This window comes from Citrus clementina, unplaced genomic scaffold, assembly GCF_000493195.1.
Source record: "Citrus clementina cultivar Clemenules unplaced genomic scaffold, Citrus_clementina_v1.0 scaffold_2, whole genome shotgun sequence".
NCBI classification, from domain to species: Eukaryota; Viridiplantae; Streptophyta; class Magnoliopsida; order Sapindales; family Rutaceae; genus Citrus; species Citrus x clementina.
In genome coordinates this window covers 23765913-23783865 of record NW_006262688.1, presented here as the reverse complement: position 1 = coordinate 23783865, position 17953 = coordinate 23765913, and the positions used below count along the sequence as shown (strand labels likewise).

Below are 17953 nucleotides of genomic sequence, written 5' to 3'. Positions count from 1 at the left end.
TTTCTTAGTTCGGTATCAACACCATATGAAAGTCCAGTAACCAGACACCATTCTACAATTGACAAACGAATCAAATGCTCACCAATTTAAAACCATAACTGATCCTCACAGTTATCTTCTTCATGGGCCACTTGTCTCAGTAAAAGATTGTGCAAAATTACCCCACTAAATGGAAAGCTTCGGCACTCCAAGAAATGCCCAAATATATCCTTTTTGAACAAATTCAACTCCCGCTTTGTTAATTTTTCCTCGATGGCTTTTACGACCGAAGATAAATTACACATGCTCGAAATTCGACCCGGAAAGTGATTGGCATAACGAAAATACATCATGCCTACTTCGATATCCGATAATTCTGATTTCGCCATGTATCTGTAATATTTATAACATTATTACATTCCATTTACAACAAAAATAAAATAAATTGACTTGATAGAAAAAAAATATTAAACCCATTGTAATTAGGTGCGACAGGCAGCCTGTCGCACCAATTGGCTGTCGCTCTAAAAATTGGTACGACAGCACAGCGACGGGTGCGAGCTAGTGCCCGTTGATTGGGCGAGCGGTGCGCGCGCTCTAACGCCCTTTGCTGGGCAGCGGTTCTACATTCCCAAAACAACACACTCCTAAAATAACAACAACCACCACAAACACCACCACCACCACCACCATTATTCTCAAACTACGACCACTATTATTCTAAAATTTCATTTTAAATAAATGAAAATAAATAAAATGGCTAACCTAGGTTTTGTTGAAGGTTGTAGATGGTAGATCGGACGCCGATGAGGGATGGAACCGCCGCCGACGAAGGCTGATGTTGCCGTCGACGATGGGAGTTTCTTCGGTTTGGGAGAGATGGGTGAAAGAGAGATTGTTGGGGGAGAGATGAGAGAGAGGGGTATTTTGGTCTCAAAGATTTTTTTTATGGCTAATGTTGATAGAAGTTTGTTTAGGGGGGTTAAGATGGAAAAAACCAAAAGTTTTATGGTTATTGGTGTAAATTTCCCATTATTTTATGTCATGTGTCTTTTAATTATAGTTTATGGTTAAGATTTAGTTATCTTTATATTCCATTTATCAATCAACAATTAGTTGCTTGAATTTTGACCTAGAAGAACGATCATGCGCAACCACGACACAAAGTGCCACAACGATTCTTCAAATTTAAAAAAATTGGAAAATATAGAGTGAATTTCAGAATGTTTTCGCCAGTTGTCAAATTAAGGTCCTATTTGGTATTGAGGTGTTATACTTTTTAAGATACATCTGTTGTGAAAAAAAAATTGTAACTATGAAATCAAAATTAATAATATGTAGTAAATATAAATTTTAAATAATAATTTTGACAAAATTATTAAAGAAATAACAATTTTTATATTATATAGGTGAAAAATTATATTAATATAGCTTTCAAACTAGAGCAGTTAACGTTTACCCAACACTTTATGGTGCGTTTACTTCATAAAATGGAAATAAGGTGGAATGAGAATGGGCTGAGAATGAGAATATGCTGGAATGAGAATGAGATTTCAATGTTTATTTGGCAAAAATAAATGAAATGAAAATGTGCTGCAATGCCATTGATGTATTTACTTGGTAAAATAAATGGGAATGAGAAATGAGAATAAGAATCAATTTACCAAAATATCCATAGTATAAATAATATAATTTTCATTAACTAAATACATGTATAAATATTATTATAAAAATGATATTAAATAAAAAATAAAATTAATAATAATAATAAATGTTAATAGTGATAATATTAATAAAAATAATTAATAATAATTAAAATAATAAAGTTAATAAAATTTAATAGTAATAATAATGATATTTAAAATAATAAAATTAATTGTGATTTAAACGATGTTAATTCAGGAAATATGAAAAAATTATAAAGATACAAAAGTCAGTACAGGGAATGAGAATCCTCATTCCCAACCCCCTGTGAGAATGTGATTTCTATTTTTTATTTTTAAATTATGTGGAATCCACATATTTTATTTTCATTCCGAAATTATATTTTACTAAATAGACATACTTTTTTATTCACGTGACAACAGACAAGCCTAGGTTATGTCAAATCTTGCGGAGTTGGAGTGTCTGCGAAACCCTTCAAGGCGGCAGTGCTTCAAGCCATTATCGGATGTCGGCAACGAACAACATATATGTCCACACACTTACATACTATATAGAAGTACGAGGATTACCGCTAGCTTCTTGTTTTTCCTGAGCAAGAGCACTGACATGTCCGTCGTAGGAGAAAGGGCTGACACTCACACCATGCCTATGCCAGTTAAGAGATTTCGCGTAAATTGGAAATTGTATATTCATGGCTGCATGCACGTACGTTAAGGTCGTACGTTAAAGCCGTTGTGCTTTTTTTCTTCAAAATAATTCTCTGCAGCACATCGACAACAAAGTCAAGATGGCCGAGTTGGTCTAAGGCGCCAGTTTCAGGTACTGGTCCGAAAGGGCATGGGTTCGAATCCCATTCTTGACATAACCTGATTTTATTTTTCTAATTTCTAAATAATGCTTTCATATTGGACAAAAACAAAGAAATGATTGGATTACAGAAAAAACCATATCCCATTTCAACAAAAGAATTTGCTGGCTTTCCAGTAATCAGCGATAAAAAGCAGATAAAAATAAAGCACTTGATACATTTGACACAAAATGTTCATTCCTTGATTACCTATTACAGAAGCAATTCAGACTTTTTAGTTATAACTTACAAAACTGTGGTTTCCACTTCCTTTATCAGACCCGCCAATCAATCCTTCTCTTCTAAGCTTCTCTTCCTTAGATTTTCTACAAAAAATCACCCAAGAATTCACCTCCAAAGCTATACAAACACCAATCAATGTTGACAAACACAAACAGTAAGCCAACTTAGCATAAGACCTGCCTTCTCCCATCACCTCAAATCCTTGAAACACATTCACGACTCCGAGCACCACACAAGCATACCCGACAAAATGGTGATATGATTTCCAATACTTCCTGAACTTGTTCGTAGTCTTCGGCCTAAACAGCAATGCCAGTGTCTGCAGTGCCCCCAAGCAAAATGCCGTGAACCCGAGCTTACGGTGCAGTCCGTAAACAACCCCTGGTGACAGGTCCCCTAGCCTAATTCCAATGCCAAAACCAACTGTTCCCAGAAAAAATGCCGGGAGTTGGATCCCCGAGTGAGCATAAAACCATGATGGCCCTAGTGCTTGAATGTGCCGCAAGTAACGTGCGGTGACAGCTCCAATGGGAAGCAAAACTCCCCATGCAACGGCGTTTATGATTCCATGAACCATTCTTAATGTTTTGATGTTGCTGTGTTGCGCTGCAGTTGAGCCAGACATGACATCAATGGTGGCAATTGATGAAAGATCGTTAGATGTCGTGGGATGAATAGTTGGGGAGTAGCCTTGGACATATAGGCCACGGTTCCATACATGGTGGATTTTGGTTTTGTTGGGTGAAAGTTTTAACGTGGCAAATATTTGGACTGAGGCACCATTGTGTATAGTTGCCATTTTACCCCCATAAAGGGTAGCTGAGGACGAAATGAGGTTGATGTCGAGAGGTCTTGAGAGAAGAGGAGACTTTTGGAGCTTAACAGTTGGGTCTAAAATATAAGGAAGAAGGACCAATTGGCCGGAGTTTGGATCTGGGAAGGCGACTAGGGCTCGTGTCCCGGTCATTTCGGGGGAGCTGGGGTTTATGCCCCAACCGACCCAACCGGAGGGTGAAATGAAAGTGCCAAAGAAGCAAAGGTCTAAGGTGGCATTGTGGGCATGGAAGGTCCAAGCTAGTGAGGCTTGTTGCGTGGGAAGTGTCATGCATTTTTGAAAAGTTTTTGTGGCAGTAATGGTAGAGCAATGTGATGAAAGTACAACGCGTAGATGGGAAGTGTAGAGAAAGAAGAAGAATAGGAGAGACATATTGGGGGTGAAAGAAGAAAGGAGAGGAATTGGTTAGGGTTCAAAGAAGTGGCATGCTTTTGTTAACATTTATGTGTTTGATAATAATGTTTCTTTTTTATGCAAAAGAAAATGATGGGTAATGATTGCCATTGTGCATTTGTAAGAAAATTGTGCTTGTGCTTGGCTTTGAAGGCAAGATAACATGATGTCTTTGTTTGGTAGATGTGAATAAGTGAATTAAACCTGTAATTGTTTTTAAACAGTGGGCGCATGATCTCGTAGGAGATATGTATGGACCATTTGCTTTAATTAAACAATTTTCTTATCTGTGTTGGCCTTTTCCTATTGGAAAATGGAAGAGTGTTTGAGTGGGGAAGCTGAAGTGGGGCTTGGCTTTTAAGCTAAGTTGCAACAGTGAAATCTTGGGGGTGTAAACAATGGAAGGTGTGCTCAATTGTGAATCATTACATGACCAAAATCCATTTCTTAAATTTTACTATAAACAGAAATTAGTAACAAGAAGCAAACGAATGTAAATCATCACATGACCAAAAATCCATTTCTTAAATTTTACTGTAAACATAACTTAGTGACAAGAATCAAACAAACTCTCATTGAAACATCCACTAGGTATCAGTCTGTGTCGTGTCCTAATCTCGTAATTTTGGAAGATACAATCATCATAAGTATTCACAACCTCCCGACTATATATATTATATAAACAATTATTGATCAAGTGGTGCAATCCCAATTCACCAAGTAACACTTGTTCAGGGAATTGAGTAATTGCTCCTCTGCTCCAGAAAGAAACCCAACTGATCATGTTGAAATTTGGGAGAAATACGTAGATAAAATAATGCTCTCACCATTCCCCCCCACCTGAACCTCTTTCCTGCCCAGAAAAGTTTACCGGAAAGAACATATTATTGAACTAGATTACTTCCATTAAATAGCCCAGAAGACAACTAGTGATTTTCTAACTAATTCACCAGATGGTTCTTTAAGATCACTTATTCAAGCACGAGTATACTTGTTATATTTAGACGAATTACTAAAACAAGATTTCAACTTTGATGTGCGTACCAGGGGGGGTGAATACGAATTGAACTTCCAACTTCAAGGTCAACATCACAGCAAACTCTTGGATTGAAAATAATTGTCCTCTCTCTTCCTCCATTCCCCCTTTTTTGGTTACTTTGAGGCCACTGGGGCTCCTGTAGAAGCAGAATGCACCTTCATTTTTCCTTTAGTTGGTACATGAACAGAAGTGCTTTTGCAGTTAATAAACAGATGCTGTTAGATCCTGATTGGAATCTTCTCTCCAAAACATCCACTTACAAACAGAAAGAGTGTGTGTATGTGAAAAATATCACAGAAAAATTTCCAAACTGTTAGTGCAAGTGCAACTTGATATGGGTTCAAACTTGACCTCAGTGTCCTTGCTAGGAGAAACGTGACAAACTATCAACTTTGCATCCAAGTATCTTGAAAGGATTTTTACATTGAGGCAGGTTGGTTCATCTGAGGAAACATATGAAGAAAACACTAGGAATAAGCAATGGTAAACAAGCACAAACTTTTTTGTCTTGCACAACAAAATAGTCTGTGAGTCACCGCAATTCCATTTCCATGAGCAGGCATGTTTTCTACAAAAGAGAAAAAGAAATATTAACAACTGCAGGGTCTTACTATTTGGGCTGGCCTTGGTCTGTAACTTCAAAAATTCCAAATCTGTCTCTTTTTCACTCTGCATAACCTGCTGCAACTTCCCAAATAACCCAACACTGTGGTTTGAGAAAGCACATTTGGTATATAGTTACTCGTTAAAGATTTACTTTAACAATCATCTAAGGCATGGGTTGAAGGAAGAATCTAGTCTTGTCATTTACCCAAATGATCTAGGTACAGCAACAAAGGCGGCTTCATCTCTTGAGGTAGTACCCAAGGCTTCCTGAAACCTATCCACAATTGTTTGCCTCTTCACTTCTGGGATAGCAGGTTTTGGGTTTTGATAATTGGCCTAAGTGCTCATGCAGATAAGATTACACAAAATTAAGGAATTCAGCAAGATACACCATAATAAAGCTATTGAAATCAGGTAGTACCTCATTATCACTTGATGATCCACTCCCCACAGGTTCAAGGTCTTCACAGTCAACAGTTCTGTCTCCCAGTTGTGAAATACTTCTCCTTGAAAAAACTTGCATCCTTTTCCCTCTTGTTCTGCTATTCTGCACTAGACATTTGATTAGACTGGGTATAGAGAGCAGTACAGGGAAAGAGGCATTGATCAAAGAAGAAAGCTACCATCTTCGAGTTTCTTCTCAGCAAGCTAGAGCTATCCCGAAGGCTATCCAAATGCTCCGCCACTGAATGATCATCACACCAGTGAGGATCTTCTACTTCATCAGGCACCATTTCTGATTGCGTTGCCTTCTTTCCAGGGAAGCCGCCGAGAAGCCCAGTAATTGAATGTTTTTCGCAATCAACAGTTTCCATCCTTTCAGATAATTCATCAACTTTGCATGGAATACTATTATCATTCTTAGAAACAGGAGAAAAGAGTCCTTCCCTGCGTGGCTGAAAGCGGAATGAAAATTTTGGCTTGGATTTGCTTTGGATACCTGCAGAGTGCAGAGCATAAAGAACCAGGCAAGAAATAATTGATTGTCCTTTCCACAGCCACATGAATGAACTCCAGCAATACAAATTAAATACCCGAGTGATTTCATGCATAAGATATCTCTTTGGATTAACATCTGGACATTATTCATCCAATAAAGAACAATTACATTAGTATTTCACAAATGGTGGAGCACATATGTGTGAACAACAGAGCATCACATAGCTCAAAGCACATTAACTGTTCTGTGTCTTATTCATTTTTCACTTTAGCTTTTATTTTAGCAATTTTTTGAGAATAAGCTCCAACTCAGAAGGTGAAATCCAACTTCCATATGTAGACATTCTTGCAGCTGACGGCAATTAGTTTGGGACTGCGGCTTTTTTGAGCATCTGGCATGGATTGCATTGAGATATACAATTTACATACAAACATTAAAGAACTAAAACATTACATATATTTAGAGACAATTCAAATGTCAGCAAACTACTATATTTAAATAGGTTTATTGGTTTAACAAGTGGCACGACAATTTTTTAGATAGAAATGTACAGAAACTATAAAGGAAAAACATTATCAAGACACCATTAAAGAATCATAGAGTACCTTTACCAGATTTGTTTGCTTTGCAGGTGGGCTGTGATGATGATGAGCATAAAGCATTTTCATTTAAGTGGACAAGTGCCTTAGCTTCTTTACTTACTACAGACCACGTGTTCTCCCCATCTAGCCTTGCACTTCCAAAATCATGAAATCCATCTTTGTGGAATGGAGTGCGTGAAAATTCTGGGAGTGCATTGGCCTTCTAAATAAAAAGAAACTCGTAAATAATTCTTGTGTCAAGTAACAAGGACAAAAATTTACTTGGAAGCAGCGCATCCATGAAAAGATAGACGCAGATAGCTACAGAGACGCAGTCAACACATAATAGCTAATCCTAAACCTTATTGGATATAATACCTCATTAGCAGAGATTGCTTCTTCATCTGAGGTACATGTTGATGCCTTCCTTGGCGAGAAGATAAAACCAACCTCATCAGGAAATTCAGGCATTTCAACCTCATCTTCCACAAAGACACTTACTTGCTTCTGTTACAGCGACATACGCAAATGTCAGTTTCTCCTAAGAAAACTGGTCGGAAATTGAAAATTCTATTCAAATTCAATCACTTGCCTTTGGTGATAAACTGCCAGCAATCCTTCCACAAGTTTCTCCATCAGTACCTGTATGTCAGAAACCAAATCTGTGCTTTGGAAACTAAACATGAATATTCGATGAACACCATAAACAACCACATTAACGTGAAAAAACATTTTATTACAAAATAATACTACGGTTTCAGAGTGCACCTTTCAGTATGTCTAGCCGCGATTGAAGTTGTACCACTTCCTATCAATTTACAAAAATCATAGCATGAATAAGTAAAACAATTGCCTCTAAATTTACAAAATCAACGTCATCACATCAATTACGTGATGGATAAACATTTGAGTAAATTTTAATAAAAATTTATTGAACAATTAAATCGAATGACAATTAAACTGGTAAATTAAAAACTGACCGCTTTCTCCGATGGCCCACCCAACGAAACACAATTATCTCGTAAATCGACGTTAAAATCTTCCTCATCTGCGAATCAAAAAATTTTAAAAACAGAGACATGCTTAAAACGCGTACAGTGTTTAGTGTATACATAACATAAGAGTATTTCAAAAATAACGGCAACCCTGTATGAAATGTCAATCAAATTACCAGAAATGCTTTGATCAGAATCTTCATCTCCCTGAAAGCGCATAAGATCCCGGCAAAATGAAAAGAAAAAAATAAAACGAATTATCATCTACAAAAAAAAAAAAAAAAACAAAGAAATTCCAAAGAAGAAAATAAGAAAAATATTTAAAGTCAGAGTTCCCAGTTCTTACCGGGAAAATTTTTTGCCGCCACATTTGTTTCTTTGGGTGTAATAAACGGACGCCACATTCAAATATAAATAATTGCGTTTATGTCAAGCTTTTCAATTTTTTTTTTAATTTGTTATTTATTTAGTTATTTACCTTTGAGTTGAGCTATCGGCACCCCTCAATAACTCTCTCGAAACCCCACTGTTGTATTGACTATTTTAACCTTAAAGAAAATTACATAAAGGACCACTATAATTGATTCTCTTATTTAATTTTGAGTTATTTATTTATTCATTTTAACCAGACGGACGCCTGTTCTTTGCTTCTGTCAGCCATCGAACGGAAGCTCTGTGTTCTTTTCGTCTCCCAGTCGAAAATACATATTAAAGAAGCAGTGTGAAGAATGGTGGGAGTGAGCTTGGAGGGAGAGAAGGTGATACTTGTACCTTACATGAAAGAACACGTGCCAAAGTACCACCAGTGGATGCAAGACCCTTTTCTCCTTGAAACGACGGCGTCCGAGCCTCTCACCCTCGAGCAAGAGTACCAAATGCATCTCTCCTGGTGCCAAGACCCCCTCAGTTCTCTCTCGCTCTTCCGACCCTCCCTCTCTCAACTGGGTTTTGCTTGTGCTTAATTTTTAACTCGTATTATTTTTTATTAATCAATTTTATTTTTTGTATTTTTTTTTCAGAGAAAACTTTCATTGTTTTGGACAAGGATTTGGTAGAGGGAACGTTTGTTCATGGAGATCCCCACGTGGAAGGTCAGTTCAAATTTTTGCATTTTGCCCCTTTTTTATCTGCACACTTCAGCTGTTGAAACTGCTGGAGAGATAGTAGTTTGGGATACTTGTAATTTCAGTCGTATGAGGTTTCGCTTAATGTGTTGTGTTGTATTATTTATCATTCATGAAAAAGTAATGGTGAGTTCTTTTGCAGCCATGGTTGGTGATGTGAATATTTACATGAATGACTTGGATAATTTGGAGTTAGCGGAGGTTGAGATAATGATTGCTGAACCCAAAAGGTACCTTCGTTTCTTCTTCTCTAATAACGAACACGTTAGCTGGAGAAGTTACTTCTTGTATTTGTTGTGCTTGTGCGTGTTTATAAAAAGCCCTGTGCTTCTTTGAATAAGTTTTGGATTTGCTTTTTGAAACAGGGAATTCTGATGAAAAAAAGGCTTATTTATTTACTATCAGTTCATGAAAAGCAGCATCTACTGATTGTAGAGGCTATTTCTTATTATTTGTCATTAAGATTCTTCTGTTGGCGCGGGATATTCTGTTATTGTTGTTACTGTCCATATTGTATTAGCATTGTGCTCAGAGATATGTTGGATTAGTATAGGACAGATGCTGAACAGACTCCTTTGATCAGTTTTCATAGACAAGTTGAGAAATGCCTGAATTTATGAGAGATATTGGTTTGCTTTTCAGTCTGATTTGTTGTTTTGTTCTTGCTAGCTTAGCCGTGGTAAAGGACTTGCAAAGGATGCTGTCTTGATGATGATGGCCTATGCAGTTGAGAATTTTGGTATCCACGTCTTCCGTGCTAAGATTGGAGAATCAAATGGAGCATCTCTTCGCTTATTTCAAAAATTGGTCTCTCTCAATCTCTCTATATTTATGTGGCTGTGTGTGTATATCAAGATTGTATTGACTAATATTTATGGTTGGTGTAGGGCTTCGAAGATATTTCCTATAGTGAAATCTTCAAAGAGGTGAGCAAACTACGTCTTTAACCATCAGAAGATGTAGTTACATTCATCAAGAGTATTAGTGCACATGCTTCTGTTGGTTAATTCCTCCTCCCAATATCTTTACCTTGGAGTCCATTATGAAATTTTAACTATAAGCGTTTGTGACTGCTTAATTACTGTCTGATTCAATTAACTGATAAAACTCAGTGGGGTATAATTAGTACAGGCAGTGGACAGCTTGTAAATTATGTCCTAGAGCAAGGGAAGTTCAAATTAGTTGAATAACACTTAGTAAACTTTCATATTGGAAGAGCTCGTTTACGTCAGTGTCAGGTAGCTTGTCTCATATTTTATTTTATTTTTTCAATTTTATTCGATTTTAATGGGATGTATTCTCAGGTGACTTTGGAATTGCCAGTGGAAAATGCCAAGCGAGAGGAGCTGCTTGTTTTAACTGCTAACGTGGTTCGACATCCATAATCCTAACAAAGCTACTTGTTTTTATTTATTGCCCTAAAAGAAACTCCCCCATGGTTGTTCTGTGTTTATGATGAGAAGCTGAGGTTGTGTGGGCTGTGTTATTTGTTGACCTTATTCATCTTGTTGTATCCCATATGTTATTTGTACACCACAGAACTGCTGGTAATTCAGCCTTTCGTCTTAAGGGATACAATGTACTACCAGAACTCATAACCCATGGAGACACATTACTGTTGCTATTTTATTATTATCTTGATATTCTTTTGTATTTTAAGGCCAAACATGTCTGCAATTTATCTCTCCGCCATTTGGAGAATACAGTGAACAAAATATTGCTGTAGCTGTTCTGGTATCTGCAAGGCTTACTTAAACAACCACTTAATCATTCTGGTGAGTGGCAATGATGATGCATAATGATTACAATGATGACACAACAATTACAAGAGTAATAACTGAACTCATGCGTGAATGTAAAGGATTTGGGACATAGGGAGGCAAGTTTGGACACATTCTAAACATTTTTCTCACAGGTTTGTTCCTATGACAACAAATCCAATGTGCCCGTTGATTCGACATTCGGCCCTGAGGTTGAATGAATCTGAGGATTTTCATTTGAAACTGGACCTGCTTGCCAGGCATGATTGAAAGTAGTTCCATTAACTAACGGACCTACAACAGCGAATATCGTCATCTCGTTGTTGGTATATGTGGCAGATACATTGGAAACCGGAAAGCTTAAATTTCCAGGTTGCATTAAAGGGTTGTAGCTGTCTATTGGTGTGGTATAAACAGCCACTGTCCCATTAGAATATCTGAAAGCAACTATAGCTTGTGACCCAACCATGCCTGTTCCAGTTGGGTTGATTGCCCATGCTACCCATTCTGTAGGTGTTTGGTTGGCTCTGTATGCTATATGAACACTTTTTGTTTCTGGAATGTAGTTCCAGTGGAGATTGGCCTGTAGCACAGGAAGTTCACTGCAAGAAGTGAAGACTTGTTTACTTGCAAAGGTATAGTTTTTGCAGCTTTGAGCTGAGGAAACGAGGAATAAAGATAGAATAATGCTGATTGTGAAGATAGTTTCTGAGGTTACTTCCATTTAATACTGGATATATGAAGGGTTACTGATGCCTATGTATGGAGATATTTGAACGATTTGAAGATTTTGTGGGGCAATGAAAGGTCAAAACTGATGTTTACAGAATGAAACAGAGCAGAAGCGTTAAGAGTTCCTTGTCGAGAACCTGAATTTTCACAATGTTCCCAGAATCTGCAAACTGAGCCTGGTTGCACTCGAAGCTTGGGCTTTTGGGCCTATATAAATGAAACTGTTAGATTTAAAAAGTTAGAAAATGAGTAGTTGAGCAGAGGGTGACAATGGAGAGCGGTAGAGTATTTCTAAGTGGATTCTATCTTTTTTTGATTCAGGCTTAATTTTGAAGGGATGATTTTTAGGAGTGTGAATTCAATCGTCTGTAAATTAGAGAGTAATAATGGGGCTTTTTATAGAGAAGTGATGGCTGCCACTCCAGATTACTGCAATCGTATTATTGGCTGAATGGATCGTGATAGATTAGTCACAAAAGTTTCTCCATTTTTTATTTCCTGGTTCATGATAGATTAGTCATGAAAGTTTTCCCCAATTTTTTTGGTTCATGATGATTTGTTTGGTTCTGTTTTTCTCCTACTGACTAACAACTTCTATTCTAACTTTATATAAGTGACTGGTTAGAGTTTAGGAAGTAGTCATCAGCAGATGAACCAACTAATAAACACTAGTTGAAGAAGAAATTATGGAGGTTTAAAAGCTGCTGAAGCATGTGTTGTCTCTTGGTTTGAACCATCCCAGAATATCGTCAGTAAAGCCATTAGTTTTCCCCAGAAAAAAAGAAAAAAGAAAAAAGAAAAGAGAGATATTTTACCCAATAAAAGAAACAGAAACTTTTCTTATTTGACAAGGAATTTATTGATTCCCTCTGGAACACGTTTTCTTTTAGCGTGATTAAACGACATAATAGGATTAACGTGTATTATCTAAGTGATTGATTATCTTTCTTGTATCATATGGAAAGTATTAAGTCAAATGTTTCTGTCCTTCAGTTTAGGTGGCTTATAGTTATAGGTTCAGAGAAATTTGGTGGGTATGTTTGAATCTTTCTAATAAGTTTTGAAGACTATTCTGTACTCCATGTATTGCAGAGAAAGCATTGTACTTTTTATAATGGTTGGTTTAGACAATGAAAGGTCTACGAAGACTGCTCGTGCCCTAAACAGATGCACAAACTTAAAATTTTGGACTTGGTCACTTGGTGTTTTGGCTTTGTAGTAGGTTCTGAAGATTTAATGGAGAGTAAGAGAAATGTAGAAAAGCTCTTGACAGTAAAATTTTATTGTCTAAATTCGGGGAAAGTTGACGGACGGATCTTATTTTTGTTCTCGGTGTGTGTGTGTGCTTTTAAGATAAATAATATTAAGTGGAATTAATTTAAACAAAAAATGGTTTCTACAACAAAAGTGTCTAAAGTGGCGAATGAGAGAGAATTCAGGTTTGTTGTTAAGTAGCCAAATCACAACTACATTTAAACTTAATCCGGGCTATAACATAATTAAAGCCGCCACCACAAGCGAAATTAACATAATTAGAGTTTGGCAACCTGCCATTTGGTCCTAATATAGATTGGCCGAGTGGGGGGGGATCTTTTGAGAAGTGAAATTAATTAATTTGTGGCCTGATGCCGTCTCAAATCTTGATACTGCTAAATGATTACTTTTAAAAACCCTTTTTGAAGAAGGGGTCAGTCTGTCAACATACTTTCAATCAGCACCGTCAGTTTTCTTTGCTTCATCATTGCATGCAATCAAATTTAATAATCGATTGCCCATCTGATCAGTGCTTTTAAGGAAGGAAAATGGGGTGATGAAGGTCAAGCCCTGCTAGCATGAAGATGAAACCGTGTTGTTTGTGAAAGAAGGGATCGTTCATTGCCATTGGTCGTCTTGACTTTTAACTAAACCGGTAAGTACGACGATGTTACATATTTTCCCAGTAAACAAGACGGATGGTTGGCTTGTTGCATGCATAGTAGAAAAAAAGAAAAGAAAAGAAAAATCTTTTTATAGGGGTAGGTATTTTATACCAATTTATAATTCTTTAATATATGCCGGATCCCCATGAAATCAGGCCTCATAATTGACTTTTTCCAGCTTTGAATATTCCTGGAAGGAATGTATATTCCCTCCCAATAATATTATTGAATGAATACGGTAGATTTGTAGTGATGGGCATAATTGCCTTCTATTAAATCAGTAAATATTGAAACTTTTTTTTTTTTTTTTTTTGGCCATATTTGAGAAAGATAAAAGAGATTTTTCGAGAAGAAACATGGGTGGACCTTTTGTTGTGGGAGGAGGACGTGTGGTTTGAGTTTGCTTCTTGTTTTTTTTTTTATGACTTATGCGTGTGGTTGAGTTTAAGATGGCAGAGCAGACACGGCAAGAGATGGACCCCACTGGATCCGATGCAACGTCGTTTTCATACGTAAAAGGTTTCGGTCAAAGGAAGATTCTATTCCCACCATTGCATTTGCAATGGAGATAGAGTTAGAATCATTTTTGTATAAAATTTGCATGTTGATTAGAATGACATGAAAAATACTAATAATTATTTTTTTAATTATATAAACCCATAAATTATGGGCTATCATGATTTTATATAACTAATCTTTTTATACCACATCAATTTATTTTATATAAAGTAATTATGAATTTATCACTACATCTATGGTACAATTTTTCTCCCACTCTTCCTTTTAGAAAAAGATGGAGAATGAGAAGAAATAAGAAACGAGATTGAAAAAGAGCCAAAAAAAAAAAAATTTGGAGAGCAGGAGGGGAGTGGACAAGAAGAGACAGAAAATAAATTTTAAATTAGGGTTTATATGTTGAACTTCGGAAACCCATAATCATTATTATTTTCAGAATATAACTGGGGTAAGGCACAATCAGGGCAAGATAGTTTTGTCCATAATATTAATTATAATAACACTTTGCAAGAAAAAAAATTGAAATTAGTTTGAAACCGAACCTGTAATTTTATTAAACAAATGTGTAGACTCACAGAATGTAAATCAGTTTCGTTTATTTTATTAAACAAATGTATAGAAGCAGTTTCCTTCCAAGCTGCAGAATAATCAATTTCGTAGTGGACACGGAGCATCAACACATGCTAAAGTCTGAATTATTAAAAAAAAAAAAAAAATTTGATCATTTTGCTGAATTTAATTATTTACAAAGCACCTCACTTTATAATTTGTCTATACAGTCAACTCCTCAAACTCTTCAAACCACTCTTCTTGACCACTCCCATTTTACTTTCTCAACTTTGCTGTAGCTCTGATGTATTCTTTGATATGTTCTAGAATTCCTCATATAAAACAAACATAATTTTTTTTTTTTTTTTAAAGTCCAAAACACAAGCACCAGTTCACAATTAAAATATCAAGAAATTGATGACCACTATGGATAAATATTTTATATCAGTTTTTACCGCTTGGGTTTTAGCTACCCTTTTTGTTGCATCATCGTCACTTGCACAACAAACCTGTATTATTGAGTTCATTTCTCCACTGGACTTATGATCCATCAACAAACGTTGTTGATCTTGCTTTCCGCCGCAGCACCCCATCATCTCAATGGGTAGCATGGGCCCTGAACCCTTCCGGCCAAAGAATGGCTGGCTCAAAGTGTCACGTGGCATTTCGGAATTCAACCGAAGCCATTCGTGCTTATACCTCTCCCATTGGTTCTGGGACACCCACGCTGCAAGAGGGTTCTTTGAGCTTTAGAGTTACAAACATTACAGCCACTTTGGTGGGAAATGAGTGGACTATTTTTGCCAGTTTGCATCTCTATAGTGATTTGTTATCAACCAACCAAGTTTGACAGGAAGGTCCAATGAATGGAAACATTCCTGGCAGCAGGCATCCTATTACTGGAGACAGCGCGAGATCAGTTGGAACCATTGATTTTCGGACAGGACAGATTGCATCAAATGCCGGAGATTTCGACTCCAGACAAAGGAAAAGAAATGTGAGTGCTTGATTGACAGAGTTTTTGAATTTTTATTTGATGATGATTACATTTCGCATGCCTTGCTTAAGCTGCAAGTTTCACCAATTTTTAAGGTTCATGGGGTTCTAAATGCGTTGAGTTGAAGCATTCTAATGCCAATGGGGGCTATGATGGCCAGATACCTTAAAGTGTTCAGGTTTGGAAACCCAGCATGGTTTTACCTTCATGTTGCTTGCCAAGTTTCGGCCTACATCATTGGTGTTGCAGGATGGGCAACTGGCATCGATCTTAGCAGCGGAATTAGTTCACTGAATCGCGATTATATACATAGAAACATTGGCATTGCCCTATTCTTCCTTGCGACAGTTCAGGTGGATACTAATAACTCACTTTTCGTTTAGCATATTCAGTTATTTACTTGTTTGCTAAGCTTCTTATATTATTTGCAGGTGTTTGCATTGCTTTTGAGGCCAAAGCCAGATCACAAGTACAGACTGTATTGGAATGTCTACCATTGGGCTGTTTGGCTATGCTATAATTGTTACGAGTGTGTTTAATGTGTTGAAGGGTTTAAGCCTTTTGGATCCTGAGATTCAATGGTGGCATGCATACATTGTCACTGCCATATCATCGGGCATCATCTCAGCTGCTTTGGAAGCAATTACATGGACAATTGTTGTAAAGAGGAAGAAGGCAAATGAAGAGAAGCAAAATCAGAGAACCAATGGAGTAAATGAAGCAAATGGTCATGCTGCCAGGACAGTACGGCTAGAGCCAGAGGTGTAGTTTAATGTGTAAATTGTAATAGAAGTTTCAGTTTGTGAGGAGAGGAGTGTTGCTGGAGATTGAAATTCTTCACTGCAAATAAAGATGCAAGACACCGTTGTCAAAGTGTATTTGTATTTCATTCTTTTCAGTAAATTTCTTCCTCCTCATTCTTTAATTTAGAGCTTGGATTAAGTTTTGGTGATGGTAACTCCTTTAAGCCTGAATTTTAGTTTGAGTTTCGCTTGGCTTCTTAAATTCTTAGTGAAAAGTGAAAATGCTTTCACATCTACAAGTTTTGTATTGCAGCATATGTGGTGCTTTTTTAAATGAAATTACCAAATTAGGATATACTATGTCGATTTATATCAACTGCGTCCCCGACCCAGTGACCCTATACTAAAATATTCCCTTCTTGAAATTGTGATGGTTAAAACACAAGATTACTTGGGTAAATTAGTCATTTGAACATAAACTATGGAATATTTTATACAAATGGAAAATTATCTCTACGGTATTCTAGTTTCCAACTATTAATTTTAATGCAGAGTTATTGAAAGTCACTTGCCCTTGGTCAGAGCTGCTACCCGCATAATGCGGGGGACTCAGTTAAACCCCTCACAAATACATTGTGGAGGATAATTCTTTCCTTAATTATATTACAGAGTTAAATAGATGTAATTTCCTCCCTTACGAAATATAAATAAAGTAGATGTCTTCGAATATTAATGAAAGTAAAAAATTTGTAATCATCATCAAATTACAGCCACTTTGGTATCATCATCAAAGACGAGAGAAAGTGTATTGAAAAGCCACTTTGGTATCATCAATTTTATCGCAGAATTATTGTCAGTCACTTGATCTTGCTCAGAGCTTCTACCCCCACAATGTGGGGTCTGTAGTTAGAGCGCCTACAAATGCGTTGTGAAGGTTAATTCTTTTCTTAATTATTTTGTATACTTAAATAGAGGTAGTTTCCTCTTTATAAAATGTGAATGAAATAGATGTCTCTCGAATATTAGTAAGGTAAAAAATTTGGACAGATTTAATGTAAATTAGTACCAATAATAGTTTGATTGTAAATATCAATAGTAATAATGAAAACTAATCTCAGTAATAGTCTAATAATAAATATCAGTATAAATCTCATGAAATATGAATTATAATCTTATTGTAATCTCAATGTAAAAAAGAAAAAAAATGCACAGTTATTGGAAGGGCTCTCCCATATTCTTTAATTATTTACTTTTCTTTCACGCTAAATATAGATTTGATAATCTCACATAAAGAGAAAATGCAAATTCAATTTATCTTATATTCCTCAAGAGGCATAAAAAAATTAAGAAAAGGTAAAAAAAATTACTGGGTCCGATTATTTCTCAAAATTTTCCCCAAAAAATTTTCCATACCTTAAACCAAAAAAGAGAAGACAAGAAGAAATAACTTAAAAATAAATTCTTTTTCAAAATTCTTTTCTTAAAAAAAA

The 17953-nt window shown here is 36.3% G+C and overlaps 4 protein-coding genes, 1 non-coding gene and 1 pseudogene across 17 annotated transcripts; 3 read left to right on the top strand and 3 right to left on the bottom strand.

The window, feature by feature from the left end:
- Nucleotides 1–2425: 2425 nt before the first annotated feature.
- On the top strand, nucleotides 2426–2506 carry TRNAL-CAG. Its single transcript has one exon. It is a non-coding gene; the product is annotated as a tRNA-Leu (tRNA).
- A 153-nt stretch (nucleotides 2507–2659) lies between these two features.
- Nucleotides 2660–4446, bottom strand: LOC18051139 (cytochrome b561 and DOMON domain-containing protein At2g04850). Its single transcript, XM_024191721.1, has one exon. The coding sequence runs from the start codon at nucleotides 3939–3941 to the stop codon at nucleotides 2727–2729; it is 1215 nt and encodes a 404-aa protein (XP_024047489.1). The 5' UTR covers nucleotides 3942–4446; the 3' UTR covers nucleotides 2660–2726.
- A 50-nt stretch (nucleotides 4447–4496) lies between these two features.
- Nucleotides 4497–8545, bottom strand: LOC18051138. Of its 9 annotated transcripts, none has more exons than XM_024191713.1 (14): nucleotides 8470–8545; nucleotides 8300–8330; nucleotides 8109–8176; nucleotides 7897–7936; nucleotides 7721–7770; nucleotides 7507–7635; nucleotides 7153–7348; nucleotides 6231–6547; nucleotides 6029–6154; nucleotides 5813–5943; nucleotides 5613–5707; nucleotides 5353–5468; nucleotides 5007–5137; nucleotides 4513–4815 (listed from the first exon to the last, which is right to left on the bottom strand). In XM_024191713.1, exons 1-14 carry the CDS (start codon nucleotides 8491–8493, stop codon nucleotides 4743–4745), a joined length of 1527 nt encoding a protein of 508 aa, XP_024047481.1. In that variant the 5' UTR covers nucleotides 8494–8545; the 3' UTR covers nucleotides 4513–4742. The 9 variants fall into 9 exon arrangements, with proteins under 9 accessions (XP_024047486.1, XP_024047481.1, XP_024047482.1 ...); XM_024191714.1 differs by having other exon boundaries at nucleotides 4514–4815; nucleotides 7159–7351; XM_024191712.1 differs by having other exon boundaries at nucleotides 4515–4815; nucleotides 7153–7351.
- A 194-nt stretch (nucleotides 8546–8739) lies between these two features.
- Nucleotides 8740–10871, top strand: LOC18051137 (N-acetyltransferase 9-like protein). Of its 5 annotated transcripts, none has more exons than XR_002907276.1 (6): nucleotides 8740–9029; nucleotides 9143–9214; nucleotides 9390–9477; nucleotides 9922–10173; nucleotides 10379–10485; nucleotides 10552–10634. XR_002907276.1 is itself a non-coding variant. In XM_006447665.2 (6 exons), exons 1-6 carry the CDS (start codon nucleotides 8852–8854, stop codon nucleotides 10630–10632), a joined length of 591 nt encoding a protein of 196 aa, XP_006447728.1. In that variant the 5' UTR covers nucleotides 8740–8851; the 3' UTR covers nucleotides 10633–10871. The 5 variants fall into 5 exon arrangements, 4 of the variants coding, with proteins under 4 accessions (XP_006447728.1, XP_024047564.1, XP_006447732.1 ...); XM_006447665.2 differs by lacking the exon at nucleotides 10379–10485 and having other exon boundaries at nucleotides 9922–10054; nucleotides 10135–10173; nucleotides 10552–10871; XM_024191796.1 differs by lacking the exon at nucleotides 10552–10634 and having other exon boundaries at nucleotides 9922–10054; nucleotides 10135–10173; nucleotides 10379–10479.
- Nucleotides 10872–10951: 80 nt separating this feature from the next.
- LOC18051136 (cytochrome b561 and DOMON domain-containing protein At5g47530) lies at nucleotides 10952–12218 on the bottom strand. The gene has a single exon (XM_006447664.2). The coding sequence runs from the start codon at nucleotides 11729–11731 to the stop codon at nucleotides 11171–11173; it is 561 nt and encodes a 186-aa protein (XP_006447727.1). The 5' UTR covers nucleotides 11732–12218; the 3' UTR covers nucleotides 10952–11170.
- A 2931-nt stretch (nucleotides 12219–15149) lies between these two features.
- LOC18051135 lies at nucleotides 15150–16623 on the top strand (annotated as a pseudogene).
- The last annotated feature ends 1330 nt before the right edge of the window (nucleotides 16624–17953 follow it).